Source organism: Pinus tabuliformis, chromosome Q (genome assembly GCF_031772625.1).
Source record: "Pinus tabuliformis cultivar Carrire ecotype Pingquan chromosome Q, CPIR1, whole genome shotgun sequence".
In the NCBI taxonomy this organism is placed as follows: Eukaryota; Viridiplantae; Streptophyta; class Pinopsida; order Pinales; family Pinaceae; genus Pinus; species Pinus tabuliformis.
This window is the reverse complement of record NC_142296.1, coordinates 546406692-546429312: the sequence shown is the minus strand read 5'-3', so window position 1 is coordinate 546429312 and position 22621 is coordinate 546406692. Positions and strand designations below refer to the sequence as shown.

The 22621-nt window shown below is 37.5% G+C and overlaps 1 protein-coding gene across 2 annotated transcripts in view; it reads right to left on the bottom strand.

Moving 5' to 3' along the window:
* Positions 1 to 19220: 19220 nt before the first annotated feature.
* The window catches only part of EMB2804 (tubulin folding cofactor B), a 287364-nt gene continuing 283963 nt past the window's right edge, over positions 19221 to 22621 (bottom strand). For both annotated transcript variants that reach the window (XM_089384839.1, XM_089384838.1), the window contains exon 10: positions 19221 to 19611. In XM_089384839.1, coding sequence (XP_089240965.1) covers positions 19564 to 19611 — 48 coding nt within the window. In that variant the 3' untranslated portion in view covers positions 19221 to 19563. The remainder of the gene's footprint in view (positions 19612 to 22621) is intronic.

Below are 22621 nucleotides of genomic sequence, written 5' to 3'. Positions count from 1 at the left end.
AGCTTTTCTTATTTGCAATCTGTTTCTTGTTCCATTTAGCAGGTTCCTTTCCTTTATCCTTATGAGGACATTTCGCAGCATAATGACCTACTCTTCTACAAGCAAAGCATTTAAAAGGTAACTTACCTTTGAACCTTCCAGTACCCCTTTGAAGATTTCTGACAAAATTTGATTCTTCTTCTTCTTCTTCTGGCACGTGGCTTGCTTCATAATAGTCTTCTTTGCCTGAAGCCTTGAAAGCAGCTTCTCTTCTGTCTGATGGACCTCCCTTTCTCATTTCATAAGCAGTTAGAATTCCATGTAGCTGAGACATAGTAAGAATTCGTAGATTTTCCTTTTCTTCTATTGCAGACACTTTAGATTCAAACTTGGGGGACAATGATCTTAGAACTTTTTCAACCACAATAGCCTCTTTTATTTCTTCACCCAAGTTTTTCATGCAATTAACAATCTCGTCTACCTGAAGGAAATAGTTAGCCACACTTTCATCATTATACATTCTGAGATTCTCATACTGAATCCTGAGGGTTTGAAGTTTAGCACGCTTTACCTGTTCATCTCCTTCGTAGCTCAAGACAATCTTGTCCCATATTTCCTTTGCGGATTTATATTGCATAACCTTTACGAATTCTATTTGAGATAAACATCCTAGCAGAGTATTGACTGCTTTAGCATTTGTTTCATATTTCTTCTTCTCGGCCGAATCTGTAGGAGTAGCTGAAGGAAAAGTGTAGCCTGTATCTATGATATCCCAAACTTCTGTACCAAGAGATTGAAGATAGGCAGTAACTCTTACCTTCCAATAATTGAAGTTTGTCCCATCAAAAATTGGTGGCCTGATTGATGCTTCCCTCTCGTAGTTGCTCATGATGAGTGATCTTCCTTCAAGCGATCAAGCTTCTCTGAAGGACCTGCTCTGATACCAATTGTTGGAAATAATACTGAGAGGGGGGGTGAATCAATATTATCAAGTTCTTTTAATAAATCTTCCTTATTTATATTTTGAATTATTTTTGCATGTCAGTACCATAAAATAATGAGCATGAATAAAGAAAACAGATAGTCACACCAAAGAACACCAGATGTAAGGTGGAAACCCAATGTGGGTGAAAACCACCTGCTGCAATATGTCTATATCTTCTTTCAAATTAGAAACTCCTTTTACAATGGTTTTGTACTGGTGCAGTGCTTTACCAGTACGCAGGTTGCAACCTGCAGAGAGCTACAACTCTCTCTCGTTTTCCAGTGTCTCCTGGAAGGAAGCTACAACCCTCTACTTCTTTTCTTTCAAGGACCACTTTTCATAAATTTTCAAACTGGATCCAAGAACATAAAAAAGCCCATCAACTACACTTGCATCATCAATCTCTGATTTCACCAAAGCCAACCCGCATACAGATCTGCAAATATTTCCTTATAACTTTGCAGTTGTTACATCAGACATACCCAGATCATAACATGTGTAAAATAAAACATGCATCAATAATTCAGACCTAGATTATTAGATTTATAGATCAAGCATATGCCACATATCACAGATCAAAATCATATAGAGATACCACTATTCCAGCCTTAAGATTTTGACCCATCAATAGAACTTATCCTTCTCCTTACGCTCAGGTTCCTTCTTCATTCAGATCCAGATCTGCACCAAAACCCAATCACAATATTCCAGATCTAGCACTTTATCAGATATTCGATAATTCAGAAGATGCTTTGCCAAATGATCTCCTTCCTCTTTTATAGTCTTAGGCCTTTCACAATACCACGGGCCAAAACCATAGGATCAAAAAACTGTTGGACTAATACCATGAACCAACCATGAAAGTGCGTGAGATCAACACTTTTGACGAGGTACCATGGTCCAAAACCATAGGTTCAAATACCAAGGACTAACTACCATGGACCAAAGGTAAGTTCTCCAACATATACGCGCTTTTCCTTGCATGAAAGTGCGTACCATGGTTCAAAACCATAGGTTCAAATACCAAGGACTAACTACCATGGACCAAAGGTAAGTTCTCCAACATATACGCGCTTTTCCTCATAGGTTCAAATACCAAGGACTAACTACCATGGACCAAAGGTAAGTTCTCCAACATATACGCGCTTTTCCTCATAGGTTCAAATACCAAGGACTAACTACCATGGACCAAAGGTAAGTTCTCCAACATATACGCGCTTTTCCTTGCATGAAAGTGCGTGAACTTTTTCTCTACATGAAATAAACTTTTCTCATAAAAGTGCGTGAACTTTTCTCTACATGAAATAAACTTTTCTCTGCATAAAAGTGCGTGAACTTTTCTCTACATGAAATAAACTTTTCTCTGCATATAAGTGCGTGAACTTTTCTCTACACTATAATTTATTATCTGAGATGAGTGGGTTGCCATCAAGTACAACATATGTATCATAATGCCAACATACAAGAGGTGGAATACCTGGGTCATATTGTATCTCATGAAGGAGTTAAGGTAGACCCTAGCAAAATTAAAGCCATTAAGGAATGGAAAATCCCCACATCCATAAAGCATCTGCGAGGATTTCTCGGGTTGGCAGGGTATTATCGCAAGTTTGTTAAGAATTATGGGAGAATAGCAGCACCTCTAACAACATTATTGAAGAAAGATGCATTTTCATGGACTCCAGAAGCAACAAAGGCCTTCGAACATCTTAAAGAGGCAATGTGCCAAGCACCAGTCTTAGCTACACCAGACTTCACAAAAACCTTTATTGTGGAATATGATGCTTCAGGAAATGGAATTGGTGCTGTTTTAATGCAAGATGAAAGACCCATTGCTTTTGAAAGTCGTCCAATCAAGGGAAATTTTTTACACAAAGCTATTTATGAAAATGAAATGTTGGCAATACTACATGCACTTAAGAAATGGCGACCCTACCTAATGGGAAGACACTTCAAGGTAAAAACGGATCATGATAGCCTTAAATAGTTTTTAGAACAAAGATTATCCTCTGAAGAGCAACAAAAGTGGGTCACAAAGATGTTGGGTTATGACTTTGAAATCATCTACAAAAAAGGGAAGCAAAATGTGGTGGCAGATGCACTCTCAAGAAAGGATGAGGGTGTGGAAGAATTGTTGTGCGCCATTTCTATTATCCAACCAGATTGGATAAACGAAGCAAGGGAGGAATGTAAGAATGATGAAAAAGTGTGGGCACTTATTCGAAAGTTACAACAAGATTCCAGTACATCTGATACATTTAGCTGGCAAAATGATTCGTTATGGTACAAAGATAGCTTATAGCACTGTAAGAATTCCCAACTCAAACAAAAGATTCTTATGGAATTGCACACTTCTCCCTTAGGAGGGCACTCAGGATTTTTAAAAACTTACCACAAGGTTAAGAAAGAATTTTTTTGGGATGGCCTTAAATCGGATATTCAAAAGTTTGTGGCAGAATGTTTGGTTTGCCAACAAAATAAAGTTGAAACAATTAAGACCCCAGGTCTATTACAACCTTTATCCATTCCAAGCCAACGTTGGGAGGAGGTTTCAATGGATTTTATCACAGGTTTACCCAAGTTTGAGGGAATGAGTGTCATCATGCTGATAATTGATAGACTTACCAAGTATGCACACTTTTGTGCATTATCACATCCATTTAAAGCCAGTACATTTTCCACTAAATTTATGGAAACAATTCAAAAGCTACATGGAAATCCAAAGATTATTGTAAGTGACAGAGACCTCATTTTCACTGGAAATTTTTGGACAGAATTATTTTCTTGTCTCGGTACTCAGTTAGCTCATAGCTCATCTTATCATCCTCAATCTGATGGGCAAACTGAGATAGTAAACAAATGTTTGGAAGGATATCTTCGTTGCTTTGTATTTGATAAACAAACACAATGGATCAAATGGTTGCCTCTGGCTGAATGGTGGTATAACACTTCCTTCCATACAGCAACAAAAATGACCCCATTTATGGCACTTTATGGATATCAACCACCATCCATCACATCATATTTAAGAGAAAATTTTAAGGTTCAAGCAATGGAACATCATATCAAGCATCAACAACAAGTCCTCCAACTCTTAAAGGATAACCTCGTGTTGGCACAGAATATAATGAAACAACAGGCAGATCAACATCGCAACGAAAGAAGTTTTGATGTAGGTGATTGGGCATTCCTACGGCTACAACCATATAGACAAATGTCCCTCAAGCAAGCTAAGAAGGATAATAAATTATCACCAAAGTATTATGGTCCGTACAAGGTGTTGCAAAATATTGGTACTATGGCATACAAATTGGAGCTTCCTGCAGCTTCTCAAGTGCACCCAGTTTTCCATGTTTCATGTTTAAAGAAGGTTATCGGCGACAAGCTCGTAGTTCAAACAATATTGCCAGAACTTGACGAGGAAGGAAAAATTATATTCGAATCGGAAGCAGACACTGAAACAAGAACTCGACAGCTACAAAATCGATCAATTTCGGAGTATATCATCAAGTGGAAGAACTTATCCGCTAAAGATTCCACATGGGAAGATGAGAATTTTATATAGAAGCATCCAGAACTACTCAAACGTTGAGGACAACACTCTTTTGAAGGAGAGGGGCATGTTAGGTCCCTACAATACTAGTGATTACCGCATTATTATTGTAGTTGTATCCCTTATTAATATTGTTGTGCCTCTATTGTCCCCATATTGTTATTACTTTGCCCCATAGAATCCCTCTATTATTATTTTTGTGTCTTTATATTATTATTGTTAAGCCAGCTGGGTTATATTGTGACTACTTTGACTCCTATATATAAAATGAGGTTTTGTCATTTGAATCATCAAGGAATCATTCATTTGTATAATGTAAAGAAGGTTGCCCCCTCAAAGAGGCTGAATTCTAAGGCGTTGATCTATCTTTTCTATCTTTTTGTGAGTTGGTTTCATAACATAATATGCTTGAAATAATAAAACTATAAATAAATGATACAATCCATTCACATTAAATATGTCCTCATATGGCATTAGATGTAAACATATCATGTAAATTAATAAGGCATCATTACATTATTATTTTTTATCATATTTTAGGATGCTTCCACTTATCATGGTGCAACATTGCACATTGTTATTTGTTTATTTTCAGAAGCTTCTACTTATTAGAATGCAACACGGTGCAACCACATTTACTTTGGTGACCTTATCAATGCCTTGATAAGCAAATGACTAGGAAAACCTACAACGAGGAACTTTTCCCTACACTCTACTTGCTTATGTTGGCCTTAGAGGTCCTACAAATATGATGAGAGTGACATGTTGTTAGGCCCCTATAATACTAGTGATTCCCCATTACTGTTGTAGTTGTATCCCTTATTAATATTGTTGTGCCCCTATTGTCCCCATATTGTTATTGCTATGCCCCATAGAATCCTTCTATTGTTATATTTGTGCCTTTATATTGTTATTGTTAGGTTGGCTTGGTTATATTGTGATCCCTTAGACTCCTATATATAGAAAGGAGCTTTTGCCATTTGTATCATCCAAGAATTGTTCATTTCTGTAATGTAAAGGAGGTTGCCCCCTTGAAGAGGCTGAAGTTTAAGGCGTTGATCTATCTTTTCTATCATTTTGTGAACTAGTTACATAATATTTAGTATCAGAGCTTTGAATTCAAGGTTTTCATTGCTCCAAATAGGTCATCGTGGCATTTGCGTTATAACTTATTTTTTTTCTGTGATGTTCAAGACGCTAAAAAAAAAACCCATTTGGGCCAAAATTGTTTTGAACTTCGGGTCTGAATTCCAGAGTTTTTTGCGCTATATTTGCGGAGATATGATCTGAGGAAGTGGGCCTTTTTTCAAACTCCCGAATTACATTCCAAACAGGTGACCTAAAGAAAATCCTCATAACTTTTGTTTTCAGCATCAAATTAAAATTTCGTAAGAAGTTACAGGAAGAGAACGGATTGTAGTTTTCTGTGTATATTTTTTAGATCCAAAGGTTGTTGGCATTATGGCACAAGTTTGGAGCTATGGCATAGGTGTTGTCCTTGATGGCAACTCTCTTTGGTAACAGATCTCAGTTCAGGCTTTCAGAATGAAGGAAAAGACATATACGCAGGTTCATCTAGACGAAGACGCGTATACACGCGGGTTAGACATTTCAAAGGCGCGTGTGCGTATACACGCACTTTCATGCAAGGAAAAGCGCGTATATGTTGGAGAACTTACCTTTGGTCCGTGGTAGTTAGTCCTTGGTATTTGAACCTATGGTTTTGGACCATGGTACCTCGTCAGACGTGTTGATCCCAAGTATTGGGTCCGTGGTATTGGTTTATTATGGTTTTGGACCATGGTATTGTGGAAGGCCTAAGACTATAAAAGAGGAAGGAGATCATTTGGAAAAGGATCATCGGAATTATTGTTGAATATCTGATAAAGTGCTAGATCTGGAATACTGGTAATTGGGTTATGGTGCAGATCTGGATCTGAATGAAGGAGGAACCTTAGCGCAAAGAGAAGGATAAGTTCTATTGATGGATCATAATCTTTAAGCTTGAATGATAGTATCTTTGTATGATTTTGATCTGTTATATGTGGCGCTTGCTTGATCTATAAAACTGATAATCTGGGTTAATTAGAATATCTGAAAGAGCGAATTATCCTTTATAGATCTGTACGCAGGTTCAGTGAAGCGAAGGCGCGTATATACGCTGGTTCAGTGAAGGCAAACAGCGTATACGCAGGTTGTTCCATACGCAGAAGCGTATGCACGCAGGTTTCAGGCTATTAAAGTAGCGTATATATTTTGAGTTGTGATCTTGCTGCTTCTGTTTATTGCTGCAGTGTTTTGGGTTCAGTTTTGGTGTGTGGTTACTGTTACTGTGATCTGGGTACAGTCGTCAGAGAAGTGTTTATTTTGATTCAGTTTTGATTGGTGAAAAGGTGATTGGTTGATGCAGAAACTCTTGATGTTTGATTGATGCTAATTGTGGATCCAGTCTGAAAATTCATGAAACGTGGTCCCTGAAAGAAAGAGAAGGTTGTAGCCTTCTGTAGGCCAGCACCTACGTACTAGTATCTTGGCTAGTGCAAGAGCTAAGGGGGTTGTAGCTCCCTTCCAGGAGAAGCTAGAAAACGAGAGAGGGTTGTAGCTCTCTGCAGGTTGCAGCCTGCGTACTGGTAAAGGACTGCACCAGTACAATTGTAAAAAGAAGTTTCTAATTAAAGAGAAGATAGAGACGAATTGCAGCAGGTGGCACATTGGGTTTCCACCTTATATCTTGTGTTCTTGTGTGCGATTATCTTTCTGCTCTGTTTACTGTTTCTGGTTACTGGTTATTTGATTCTCAAACACAGATTAATAATCATCATCAGAAAGATAAAGTCATTTAAAAGTTTGCATTGTATACGTGGGTTTCCTTCTGCATAGTTGCGTATATACGCTGGTTTAATTAACTAAAGTAGCGTATATCATTTGATTTTGAAAAAAAAAACGAATATTTGACTTGATAACACTGATTCACCCCCCCCTCTCAGTATTATTTCCAACAATTGGTATCAGAGCAGGTCCTTCAGAAGAAGCTTGATCGCTTGAAGGAAGATCTTTCATCATGAGCAACTACGAGAGGGAAGCATCAATCAGGCCACCGATTTTTGATGGGACAAACTTCATATATTGGAAGGTAAGAGTTACTGCCTATCTTCAATCTCCTGGTACAGAATTCTGGGATATCATAGAAACAGGGTATACTTTTCCATCAGCAACTCCTACAGATCCGGCTGAGAAGAAGAAATATGAAACAAATGCAAAGGCGGTCAATACTCTATTAGGATGCCTATCTCAATCAGAATATGTCAAGGTAATGCAGTTTAAATCCGCAAAAGAGATATGGGACAAGATTGTTCTGAGCTATGAAGGAGATGATCCAGGTAAAACGAGCAAAACTTCAAACCCTCAGGATTCAGTATGAAAATCTCAGGATGTATAATCATGAAAGTGTGGCTAACTATTTTCTTGGTGTAGATGAGATTGTTAATTGTATGAAAATTTTGGGTGAAGAAATAAAAGAGGCTGTTGTGGTTGAAATTATTCTAAGATCTTTATCCCCTAGGTTTGAATCTAAAGTTTCTGCAATAGAAGAAAAGGAGAATCTACAAAACCTTAAAATGTCACAGCTGCACGGAATTCTAACTGCTTATGAAATGAGGAAAGGAGGTCCATCAGACAGGAGAGAAGCTGCCTTCAAGGCTTCAGGCAAAGGAGAGTACTATGAGTCAGGACACGTGTCAGAAGAAGAAGAAGAATCAAATTTTGTCAGAAATCTTCAACGGGGTACTGGAAGATTCAGAGGTAAGTTACCTTTCAAATGCTTTGCTTGTGGAAGAGTAGGTCACTATGCTGCCAAATGTCCTCATAAGGATAAGATTGACAAGGGAAAGGAACCTGTTAGATGGAACAAGAAACAGAATGCAAATAAGAAAAGCTATTACACTCATGAAGACAGTGATGGACTATCAAATAGTGATGAAGATGAACGAGGTAATGACTATAAACTTTTAATGGCTTTTGAAGATGATGATTACATGGATGCTATAGACGTGGATAGCTTTTATGAAGAGATTTCTAGACTCAAGACATGTTTAGAAGAAAAGAATGTGATCATTGATACCCTGCAATTTCAACTTGATGAAAAAGAAAAATTTCTTGAGAAGTTAGAATGTGAAATTGTTGGCCTTAGAAAAGAAATTGAGAAAACAAAGGCTCTTAATCTTAAATTTGTTAAAGGATCTGAAACTCTGGATGAGATTATCAATGTACAGCGTTCTCCACTAATCAAGACAGGTTTGGGTTATAATGGAGAAACATCTCAAGCATCCACCTCAAAGAGTTATCTTGATGCAGCAAGGAGGAATGAGCAAAAGCCCAATGGAGATCATCAGGTAAAGCAGGGACGAATTACATCAAGATCAAACAAAGACTACCAGGTAAACCAGGGGCAATCCATCTTAAGGGTGAACAAAAGCTACAATCAGCCACAGGTAAAAACTTCTCAATTTGCTTCAAGAATGGATGACAATAGAAATTACAATCATTTGGCTGGTAGATTTGATAATCGCAGAAGTTTCTTCAATGGCCAATGTTTCTCTTGCCATAACTTTGGTCACAAAGCAGCTCAATGTGTTGCCTATAAGACAATCATGACTAGAAAAGTTCAAAAACAAAGAAGTATGACTGGGATTACGAAAAGGACCTATAACAACTTTTCGGCGCTTGAAAATGAAATTGAATGTTCTATTTGTAATAACTTCAGTCATGAAGATTCTGAATGCAGGAGCAGGTTTCGGCAGACAAAGGAACAAACCTCAAGCACCAGAACATGGAGAATAAAAGAACCACAACCAGAAAGATGTGGGATAGCTTTTTATGCAGAAGGACAGGAAAATCTATGGTACATCGACAGTGGATGTTCGAAGCATATGACAGGTGATAAAGAAAAACTTGAATCATATACTGCTTTAGAAAAGGGAAAGAAAGTCTCTTTTGGAAATGATACCCCTGCAGCTATAAAAGGAAAAGGCACTGCTCAGTTGAAAGAAAAGGTCAAAGCTAGAAATGTTTTGTATGTTGATTGCTTGAAGCATAACCTACTGAGTGTCAGTTAGATGTGCGATCAAGGAACCGAGGTAATATTTCGATCAAATGGATGTAGTGTTCGTGATCTTGATACGGGAAAAACAGTGATCAAAGGTAGAAGAACTCCAAATAACTTATACATATTTGAAAAAGGACAACAACAATGCTATTTGAGCAAGGATGATGAACACTGGTTATGGCACCGAAGGTTGGGGCATCTAAGCTTTCCACAAATAAGGAAAGCATGCAAATACCATGCAGTTCGTGGTCTTCCAGATATCAAAATTCCAGACAACACAATATGCAAATCATGTCAGTTTGGTAAGCAAACCAGAACTAACTTCCCTAAGAAGGAAGGATCAGCTAGCAGGTCTCTTGAGCTAGTCCATACAGATGTATGTGGTCCATTTAGGACAATGTCACCTCGAGGAGAAGAATACTTTATATTATTCATTGACGACTTCTCCAGGATGGTTTGGTTAGGACTTACGAAGCACAAAGACGAAGCATTCGAAAAATTCAAATCCTTCAAAGCCTTGGCTGAAAACGAATTAGATCACAAAATTAAGTGCCTCAGGTCCGACAGAGGTGGGGAGTTTACCTCAAATGAATTTTTCGATTTTTGTGAAGAACATGGAATAAGAAGGGAATTCTCTACAGCTAGGACTCCTCAGCAAAATGGAGTGGTGGAAAGGATGAACAGAACGGTCCAACAAATGGCTCGTGCTATGCTTGATGAATCTAGAACTCTCGCAACCTTTTGGGGTGAAGCTGCATTTGCTGCCGTTGTTATTCTTAACAAAACAAATGTCCGAGTGAACAGCACTCAAACTCCTCATGAGCTCTGGTATGGTGAGACTCCTTCGGTAAAGCATTTCAAAATTTTTGGAAGCAAATGCTATATTAAGAACAATGATGAACAACTTGGAAAACTTGAACCTAGAGCAGATGAAGGCATTCTCCTTGGTTATTCTCCTCACAGCAAGGCATATAAGTGTTACAATAAAAGACTTGGAAGAATTGTTGACAGCATTGATGTAGTGGGTGATGAAAAAGGATACATTCTTAGGCAAGTAAATTATGAAAATATCGAAGAGGATGAAGACTACTTTCCAAATCAGACTGATGATGAAGAAGAACCCCAAGAGGCACCAGAGGAACAGATAAGGATAGAAGAGAAGACTCCATCCAGGTACGTTCAGAAGAATCATCCAGAATCTCAGATTTTGGGGCAAAAAGAGGCAGGTGTACAAACAAGAAGAACAATTGCAGAAGCCTCAAGCTATTTGGCATTGCTCTCCTCCACTGAGCCACAAAATGTAAAAGAGGCATGCAAAGATGAATGCTGGGTCAAGGCAATGGATGAAGAACTTGAGCAGATCGAAAATAACAACACTTGGGAGTTGGTTCCTAGACCAAAAGATAAGAATGGCATAGGGACAAAATGGATCTTTAAAAATAAGTTGAATGAAAATGTAGAAGTAATAAAAAACAAGGCCAGACTTGTGTGTAAAGGGTATGCTCAACAAGAAGGAATAGACTTTGAAGAAACTTTTGCTCACGTTGCTAGACTTGAGGCCATCTGAATGTTCCTTGCTCTCTCAAGCTTTCAAAAGTTCAAAGTATTTCAAATGGACGTGAAATCAACCTTTCTGAATGGAGACTTAGAAGAAGAAGTGTACATTGAGCAACCAGATGGTTTCATTCTTGGGAATGATCCAAATCTTGTATGCAGACTAAAAAAAGCTCTCTATGGTCTTAAACAGGCTCCAAGGGCTTGGTACTACCGTTTGGACAAATATCTTCATCAACAAGGATTTTCAAAAGGATCAGCAGATAGCAATCTCTATATAAAAATTGAAAATGACAAATTGCTAATACTTGTTGTGTATGTAGATTATATTATCTTTGGAAGCAATGAAGAAGCTATGAATCAAAGCTTTGCCTTGGTGATGCAGAAAGAATTCGAAATGTCCTTGCTTGGAGAACTGACATACTTTCTTGGATTGCAAATCCAACAAAATGAAGGCGGTATCTTCTTGTCTCAAACCAAGTACCTCAAGCAAATTCTGAAGAAGTATGGCATGGAAGATTCGAAACCAGTATGTACCCCCATGGTTACAGGATGCAGCCTCAGTGCAAATGATGAATCAACAGCAGTGCATCAACCAACCTATAGATCTTGGAAGTCTACTTTATTTGACAGGTACCCGACCAGACATCATGCATGCAGTGGGAATAGTTGGAAGATTTCAGGCAAATCCAAAGGAAACTCATCTTCAGGCAGTGAAGAGAATTTTCAAGTATCTTCAAGGAACTCAAAACTATGGCTTATGGTATCCTAGAGATACAGATCTCACTCTTCATGCTTATACAGATGCAGATTGAGCTGGAAGCGTGGATGACAGGAAGAGCACAAGTGGTGGTGCATTCTTTATGGGTTCCAGATTAGTATCTTGGTTCAACAAGAAACAGAGTTCGATTGCTTTATCTACAGCTGAAGCGGAATATGTGGCTGCTGCATCTTGTTGCACTCAACTTCTTTGGATGATGCAAACCTTGCAGGACTTTCAAATCACTTGTACACCACCTATCTCCATCTTATGTGATAATACAAGTGCAATCAGCATTTCAAAGAACCCAGTCATGCATTCAAAGACCAAGCACATACCGATCAAGTATCACTTTCTCCGGGAACAAGTATTGGAACAAAAGTTCAAATTGGAGTATGTTCCTTCTAAGGAACAAGTTGCTGATATTTTCACCAAACCATTGCCCAGGGAGACATTTGAATACCTCAGACAGAAGCTGGGAGTAGTTGATGAATCATCTTGTTGTTAAAACTTGTCTGTTTCAGAGAAAAATGGGTGTACGCGAGTTGCCTGAGGAGGATCCGCGTACATACGCCGGTTTGTGCAGAGACAGTCGCGTATATGGAGGTTTGATGGATATCAATAGGAACAGGCTCTGGTTGAAGATATTCTGATATGGGTTTGATAGAGACCATCCGGCACAGGTTCAGGGGGAGCAGATAATCTTCTAACAATGCATTGTTGGCATTATCTTAGAAGCTTTTGGTTCTAGTTCTCAGTTGTTGTTGGTTTCAGGTGGAACAGAGGCAGAGGGAGAACAGAAGGAAATCTTGGTTGCTGATCTGAATGGTGATTGTCAGATGCTGCTGCTATCAGTTATTGGTGACTTTCATAAGTCTTGTTCTAGATATTTCGTCTCTATGTCATGTATCTCTTTTGTGGTATCTCTTTTATGGTGTCAAGGTCATGTAACGGCCTATTTTGGTTTCCCCACTATGCCTGGGATGAACATGTAATGAACTTGGTTGTCATATATCCCCACATGGTTGGGTGGATGATCCCCACTTGGTTGGGTGATGGATGTATGTATTGAGTCTTTTGGTGATAGGAAGGTCTTTTATGATGTATAAGTCATGGTTCTTCTTGAAGAACATCTTTTGCAGATCTTGCCTACAGTCAGGGGGAGCATGGTCAACACAGCAGGGCAGAAATTTCAGCATGTACTCAGAGGGAACACAACCCTTTGCCCTTGATAACAAAGGGGGAGAATGACTTTGAGGATGTTGAGTTGCCACCAAGTCCAAAGGGGGAGATTGTTGGCATTATGGCACAGGTTTGGAGCTATGGCATAGGTGTTGTCTTTGATGGCAACTCTCTTTGGTAACAGATCTCAGTTCAGGCTTTCAGAATGAAGGAAAAGACATATACACAGGTTCATCTAGACGAAGATGCGTATACACGCGGGTTAGATGTTTCAAAGGCGTGTGTGCATATACACGCACTTTTATGCAAGGAAAAGCACGTATATGTTGGAGAACTTACCTTTGGTCCGTGGTAGTTAGTCCTTGGTATTTGAACCTATGGTTTTGGACCATGGTACCTCGTCAGACGTGTTGATCCCAAGTATTGGGTTTGTGGTATTGGTTTATTATGGTTTTGGACTGTGGTATTATGGAAGGCCTAAGACTATAAAAGAGGAAGGAGATCATTTGGCAAAGTATCATCGGAATTATTGTTGAATATCTGATAAAGTGCTAGATCTGGAATACTGGTAATTGGGTTATGGTGCAGATCTGGATCTGAATGAAGGAGGAACCTTAGCGCAAAGAGAAGGATAAGTTCTATTGATGGATCATAATCTTTAAGCTTGAAAGATAGTATCTTTGTATGATTTTGATCTGTTATATGTGGCGTTTTCTTGATCTATAAAACTGATAATCTGGGTTAATTAGAATATCTGAAAGAGCGAATTATCCTTTATAGATCTATATGCAAGTTCAGTGAAGCGAAGGCGCGTATATACGCTGGTTCAGTGAAGGCAAACAGCGTATACGCAGGTTGTTCCATACGCAGAAGCGTATGCACGCAGGTTTCGGGCTATTAAAGTAGCGTATATATTTTGAGTTGTGATCTTGCTGCTTCTGTTTATTGCTGCAGTGTTTTGGGTTCAGTTTTGGTGTGTGGTTACTGTTACTGTGATCTGGGTACAGTCATCAGAGAAGTGTTTATTTTGATTCAGTTTTGATTGGTGAAAAGGTGATTGGTTGATGCAGAAACTCTTGATGTTTGATTGATGCTAATTGTGGATCCAGTCTGAAAATTCATGAAACGTGGTCCCTGAAAGAAAGAGAAGGTTGTAGCCTTCAGTAGGCCAGCACCTACATACTAGTATCTTGGCTAGTGCAAGAGCTAAGGGGGTTGTAGCTCCCTTCTAGGAGAAGTTGGAAAACGAGAGAGGGTTGTAGCTCTCTACAAGTTGCAGCCTGCGTACTGGTAAAGGACTGCACCAGTACAATTGTAAAAAAAAGTTTCTAATTAAAGAGAAGATACAGACGAATTGCAGCAGGTGGTTTTCACCCACATTGGGTTTCCACCTTATATCTTGTGTTCTTGTGTGCGATTGTCTTTCTGCTCTGTTTGCTGTTTCTGGTTACTGGTTATTTGATTCTCAAACACAGATTAATAATCATCATCATAAAGATAAAGTCATTTAAAAGTTTGCATTGTATACGCGGGTTTCCTTCTGCATAGTTGTGTATATACACGGGTTTAATTAACTGAAGTAGCGTATATCATTTGATTTTGAAAAAAAAAAGAATATTTGACTTGATAACACTGATTCACCCCCCCTCTCAGTGTTATTTCCAACAAAGGTCAAAACAGTGACACGTGGCACTTCATACAACTTCGCTCTTCTGAAAAGGTATATAATCAGGTCAGCTTGGGAGATTATACATAACTCTTTCTTGGAGAATCTAAATTTGATCAAATTGATGGCATTGGAAAGAGGACGCAGAGGGCTACTGCAGGTCACAATTTCAGAACTAGATGATCCGAAATTACAGAAATACATCAGATTCAATATCGAGCTCCTACAAAGTGAAAAAAAGGTGTGTAGTTTTTTTTAATTTTTGCATATGCTTGGTTTGAAAAATTAGTTTGAAGAAATTCAAAGGGCATAGTAAAGAATTATTATCAGTAATTGATGCCCCGATGAAAAAAATGCAAACACCTACTATGCAGCGTGAAAGCTCTAGCATGACTCATGAAGAAGAGGAAAAAATGCAACATAATATATCAAAATTACAAGACCAAGTGCAACAAATGTCACTCGCACAAAAAGTAACAAAATCTAAGATGGATGGTTTAAATAAAGATGTAGAAGCTAAGATGAATGACGTGGAAGCTAAAATGGATGATTTGAAGATAGGCATGGAAGATTTGAAGACATATTTGACAAAGTTTCTAGAAAAAATGCTTACTAATGGTGAAAGAGTAGTAAAGGAAACTCATGATGAGAACAAAATAAATGTTAATCATGATTTCATAGACTAACGTTGGATCAAAAACCACCATATTCCAAAAATCGATATGAGGAAGTTTGATGGCAAGGATTCTACAACATGGATACTACAGATGGAGCAATTTTTCGATCTCCATAATGTGCAAAACGCACAAAAGGTACGTATTACAACTTTATATTTGGAACCAAATCAGTTTGTATGGTATCGATGGCTTTGCTCTCGTAAACAAATTGTCACTTGGGCAATTTTTACGGAAAAAATAACAGCACATTATGAGTATACAAAAAGCAACACCTTTTTTAGCCAATTGATAAGTCTCAAACAAAAGGGTTCAATAAGGGTTCAATAATGAAGCACATTGAGGACTTCCAAAAATTGAACATAAGAGTAAAAAATATTCCAAAAGAGCATAGGATTGATGTGTTCATAGGGACTTTAAAGGATAATATCCAACATGAGGTTCACTTTTGGGAACCTGATTCATTGGAGAAGGCATTCATGTTAGCAAGAAAAATGGAAAGCAAAATTATGGCAACTAGGAATCCTACCACTCACAACTATAAAGATAAAAGTGTTGTTTCCCCTAGCCTTCCACAACCTATAAAGTTGACACCACAACAATTGGAAGAAAAAAGAGCGAAAGGGCTTTGTTACAGTTGTGATAGCAAATACACTAAAGGTCATAAGTGTGCTGAGAAGAAATTATTCTACATAAATTGTGAAGAGGAGAAACAAAAGGAACAAGAAATGTCAAAAGAATAGGATATACTCTAGGAACAAACTCTAGATAAAAAGGTAATGAATCCGACCATATCTTGTAATGCATTGGCTGGACTTACCACTCCTCAAACTATCAAGATAGAAGGACATATCAAGAAAAAAAAGGTAATAGTCTTGATTGATTGAGGAAATACCCACAATTTTATTCATTGTAAGATAACAAAAGAATTGAATTGCTTCCTATATCCAACACCAGAGCGTCAAGTGATGGTTGCAAGTGGAGGAACCATAAATTGCTCTGAAAAGTGCCATAATATCAAACTATCCATGGGAGAATATGTATTGAATAGCCCAATGCTTTCCATTCCAATGGGAGGTGTTGATGTTGTACTAGGAATCCAATGGCTACAATCTTTTGGTACAATAGCTTTTAATTTTCAAGAACTTTTCATGAAATTTTTTACAGAAGGAAAGAAAGTTGAATTAAGAGGTATTGCAGGGAAACCGAGAAAGATAATCAGCTCTAACAGTATGACAAAGCTTCTAAAAAAGGAACAACGAGGTGTAATTGCACAATTATGTTCGCTAGATGTTTTCACATCGAAATCATCTACTTCTCCAGATCTCTAAAAAGTCTTGGACAATCATTAGAAGGTATTTGAGACTCCCAAAGATCTCCCACCTATTCATGATCATGATCATGCTATTCATATGATTCCAGGAAGTGTTCCTCCAAACATCAGGCTGTACAGATATCCCTATGCCAAAAAAAGTGAAATTGAACATATGGTTGCAGAAATGCTAGAGGCTGGTATAATTCAACCTAGTCAAAGATCTTTCTCTACTCTAGGAGTATTGGTGCACAAGAAGGATGGATCATGGCACATGTGTCCGAATTATAGGGTGCTCAACAAGCTCACTATTAAATATAAGTTTCCCATTCCTGTCATTGATCAATTTACTTCACCAAGTTGAATCTTCGTTCAGGATATCATCAAATCAGAATGAAGACTGAAGACATTCCGAAAACAGCATTTAGAACTGATAAGGGTCATTATGAATTTTTGGTCATGCATTTTGGCCTTACCAATGCACCTTCTACATTTCAAGGTTTGATGAATTGCATTTTCAAACCCTTCCTTAGAAAATTTGTGTTAGTATTTTTTGATGATATACTAATCTACAACAAGTCTTGGAAGGATCATGTTGAACATGTTGACAGAGTGCTACAACTATTGGAGGTGAAACAATTATATGCAAAAAGATCCAAATGTTTCTTTGGAGTACAAGAGGTGGAATATCTGGGTCATATTGTATCTCATGAAGGAGTTAAGGTAGACCCTAGCAAAATTAAAGCCATTAAGGAATGATAAAATCCCCACATCCATAAAGCATCTGCGAGGATTTCTCGAGTTGGCAGGGTATTATCGCAAGTTTGTTAAGAATTATGGGAGAATAGCAACACTTCTAACAACATTATTGAAGAAAGATGCATTTTCATGGACTCCAAAAGCAACAAAGGCCTTCGAACATCTTAAAGAGGAAATGTGCCAAGCACCGGTCTTAGCTACATCGGACTTCACAAAAACCTTTATTGTGGAACGTGATGCTTCAGGAAATGGAATTGGTGCTATTTTAATGCAAGATGAAAGACCCATTGCTTTCGAAAGTCGTCCAATCAAGGGAAAGTATTTACACACAGCGATTTATGAGAAGGAAATGTTGGCGATATTACATGCACTTAAGAAATGGCGACCCTACCTAATGGGAAGACACTTCAAGGTAAAAACAGATCATGATAGCATTAAATACTTTTTAAAACAAAGATTATCCTCTGAAGAGCAACAAAAATGTGTCACAAAGATGTTGGGTTATGACTTTGAAATCATCTACAAAAAAGGGAAGCAAAATGTTGTGGCAGGTGCACTCTCAAGAAAGGATGAGGATTTGGAAGCATTGTTGTGCGCCATTTCTATTATCCAGCTAGATCGAATAAATGAAGCAAGGGAGGAATGAAAGAATGACGAAAAAGTGTGGGCACTTATTCGAAAGTAACAACAAGATTCCAGTACATCTGATACATTTAGCTGAAAAAATGATTCGTTATGGTACAAAGATCGATTATACCTTTGTAAGAATTCCCAACTCAAACAAAAGATTCTTATGGAATTGCACACTTCTCCCTTAGGAGGGAACTCTTAAGAAGGAATTTTTTTGGGATGGCCTTAAATCGGATATTCAAAAGTTTGTGGTGAAATGTTTGGTTTGCCAACAAAATAAAGTTGAAACAATTACGACCCCAGGTCTATTACAACTTTTATCCATTCCAAGCCAATGTTGGGAGGAGGTTTCAATGGATTTTATCACAGGTTTACCAAAGTCTGAGGGAAAGAGTGTTATCATGGTGGTAGTGGACATACCATGGTGCTATCATGGTGGTAGAAACTCTTAGTTCATGGGTAAAGTGTTGCTAAGAGTTGCTACCATCTTAGCTTGCAAATAGGTTTTACATGAGAAAGTAAATAGAATGAGTAAGCACAACTCCACAAATATATTTATGTTTACGCATACGAAAATCAATAGGGGACATTGTTGGTCTAAGGAGGCGACATTTTTAAGGTGTTACTGCGGTAACAAATTTGTATTGTTTTTTTCTCACATTGTGTCCCTCAATTTTCATCTATGTTAGTGCTTCTTCCCTTGGATTATGCATCCTTTGTGTTCAATCCTCTTTAGGGTCTACACAATCTAGAGCTATGACATATTTGGTGTGGAAAACTACTTGCAATGGAGAGTTGTGATCATTCCCATGATACACATTGTGGACCTCACTAAACTTTGTATTTGTATTGTTGTTGACCATTTGAGACTTTGAAACACAAATTTATCATCTTCAACTTACTAAAAAAAGAAACAATGCCAAATCATCACTTCACTTGTGGCTTCTCTTCATCCTCCAGAGTTATGATAATATTTAATTATTTTACAACCAAATATAAAGGACAAAACAAACTCATTGTCACCTTATCAAATAAACAACTTCACAAGGAAATGCAATATGATGAGAAAATGATAATTTTCAATGTTTTCATAACGCCACTCCCTTATTTACACAATGCATCCCAACATCGGATTAACAAAATGAAATTTTAGACATCCAAAATCCATTCTCTTGATTATTTAATTTGTATTGAATTACAACAACAACCTCCTCTTTATCGAACCACCCAAGATGTACATACAATGTGATGGTAGATTTACATGAAAAATATAAGTAGAAAAGGATGGTAAAACATATACATCCTATAAATATCTCATTCATCCAATATTTTTCATGAATAGTGAATCCTTACTAACAAGGGCATATACATGAACTCCCAAAACAGTTTAAAAGCGTTGAAGTACTTATATTTCCTCTTCTTCAAATGGGTCCCGCTCAGGATAATCTCCCACCTGTGCATGCAATGAAAATTGATTTCTTCAAGGATACCAACTTTTAGCTCAACAAAATTTCCATCACAAGCCAAATCAAAGTGTAAATAACCTTGGAAAGCAATAATTATGCCATTAAAAGAAAAAGGGCATACATACTTTTTGGCATGGATTCATAAAGGCATAACTCCTCATGACAAAACGGGAAGCCTCTATTTAATTTGATGAATAAATGATAACTATTATTTTCATCCAATAAGTTCATATGATGCTAATAAGGGCCTAAAAGTAGAACACTTCAAGAGAATATTCATATGGACGTGTGAGTTCCATAAGTGGACTTCAACGTCTAAGTTTTAAAAATTGCAAAAAATAAGGGAAATTTGTTACAGTTTTCATGGTGCCGGGGAAATTGTCTAGATAAAATTGGATGCAATAAATTTATTAATGTCCAACAAATGAGCACAAATAGACCAATGGAATTGTTACATATAAGAGTGTAAATATAGAGTGGGTAGAAGATTGTTGTCTACAAAATAACAATTGGTTAAAATACTTGAAATCTAAGTAAAAGAGACTTGAAATTAATCTAACAGTAAAAAGAAGATGAAAGAAAATAAGGAAACCCAAGCAACAAACACTGGAAAAATTAAGACATAAAAGGAGACGAAATGGGAAAAGTAAGAAGAAGAAGAGTGAGTTAATATGTGGACAAAATCAACCTTGCCAGTTAGTCCATTTTTTTCCAACAAGGCAAAGTTCCACTAGCATCTACTCGTTTTTTCAACATTCCAATGATCTAGGTTGTCTTAAAATTGACAAACACTCTGAAAGGTAAAATTCCATGATCTAATTTCACACGAATCGGGTGGAACTATAACTTCTGGCAAAATTCCTACTAGATTTGGAAAATAATTTCTTGTGAAAAAGAGTTGAACTTGTTCACTTATTAAGTGATTCCAGAAGATAAAGGGTGGGCAATTTCCATGACATATTCCTCTCCTCTATCCGGGTGGGCAATTTCCATGACATGTTCCTCTCCTCTATCCTTTAAAGGCAGTATCTATTTATCTATTGGTATTATTTGTGCGAGTACAACAAATCCAGTTTTACACGGCCTACAATAGTTACATAGGTAACAACATAATATGGGTTACATAGGTGACAAAATGTTAGGACCCTCACAAAAATGTCAACATACATAAAGACAGAAATGTGATTTCAAAATTTTAGAAGAGTGTTTCGATAGAGAAAAGCATAACTATTTGTATGAGAAAGTAGAGAGAATCATTGCTATATACGCCACCACCCTCCATTTCTTACAAGGTTGACATATAATATTTGCAACAGGTCGACTTGCAAGAAATGTTTGTTGCACTATTGTATTAAGACAACTTTTCTCATATGGGGTAAATACCATAATAAATAAGTATAGGTGATTGTTGTTTCCCAATATATTTAACAGAATTTCAACAATGTTTTGGTAAGAACAAGGATTTATTATATCGGGCCTTAGCCTAGAAAATTTATAATAGTTTACTTGATACAACTCCAAGTTATCATTGATTTTCACCATCTCTGACATAATAACATCAGGTTCATGAAGGAATACAAAAACCAAACTTTCCCTTTATAGTAACATTACAAAAATACTAACGATATCTAAAAGTTCCATAGTCTTGGGGGCCAAATATTTCAACATAATTTACAAAGCATTTTAATGACAGAAGTCAAGACAGATCACCGCAGCCAAACAAGAATACTAGGAATTATGTCGAGATTACTGAGGTTTTTGGCTTTTCCTAGAGTTAAGTCTCGTGATATTTTCCCATCCCTGCTTTCTCAACTTCTTTCTCAACCCCCTCCAACATTGAATATCAAGGAAGCTCCAATATTAAAGTTATCATATCTCTCATCATTATGAAGGCTGACCCCAATTCTCTGTTGATTTTTCAAGTGCAATAAAGACTAGCACAATTTCTGAAACTGATAATTACTTCTAACGATATCGATATCTTCTTTAGCACTTACAATTTATCATTGAGCAATTATACTTCAAAAATTCAACCATAATATGCAGTAGAGAGAGATATCATAATAGAACAATGACGCACAAAGACAACAAGATTTACCTTGGGAACACCCTCTAGGGAAAAACCCATCAACCTTTTCTTAGAAAAAATATTCAATTCAACAAGAGATACAATCTGATTTTTTGGTCAAAATCAAAATCAAGCCGATAATAATTCTTCCCTAGTCAACCTGCCAGAAATAGGCCGAATTTCAGCCTCCTCCTCCTGCCCAGAAATTTGTCCTTCTACCCAGAAACTCAACCATCTGCCCAGAAGTTCAGTCTGCTGCCCAGATTGTGAAGTCAAAGCTGGCCAACATTTAGGTCTGCCACAGAAAATTGTCTTGAAGAACTTGGCCTCTTTTACCTCATATATCTCTCTTTCTCCCACATGTGAACAGAAGATAGAAATTTTTGTGTGATCTACCTTTATGCCAAATGGAGAAGGAAGAATGCCAATATATAGTGAATGAATAGGCCGAATTGGGGTGTCTCTAGCAGGGCTGACTTTAGCTATTTGAAGGCAAACTCTTGAAATTCAAAATTTTATTTTCCCTCTTTAATGCATACCCATTCATGCTCGTATAACAGAGCACCTAGGCCCTACATGCCTCAATTCATACATGAGACAACAGAGGACTAGACAGAGCATACAAGTCATGGGATCCCTTATGTAGATTATTTGGAGGAGTATAGAGCAATGGGACGTGAGTTCCAAGCTGTCATGAGTTTCACCGACTTCTGCCACCTCGAATAAAGCAAGCCTAAGACAGTCTAGAAGGCTTTGAGACAGAGTCACAAGCTGCAAAAGACATTGGGGAAGGTGACCATTCCTTGCTTTGATGGATCATCTAAATGCTCAGCTCGATCATGGGTATAGAAGTTGGATACATATTTCTAGTTACATCAGATAACGGAGGAAGAGGCCATTAAGTTGGCAACATTACATCTGGACAGGGA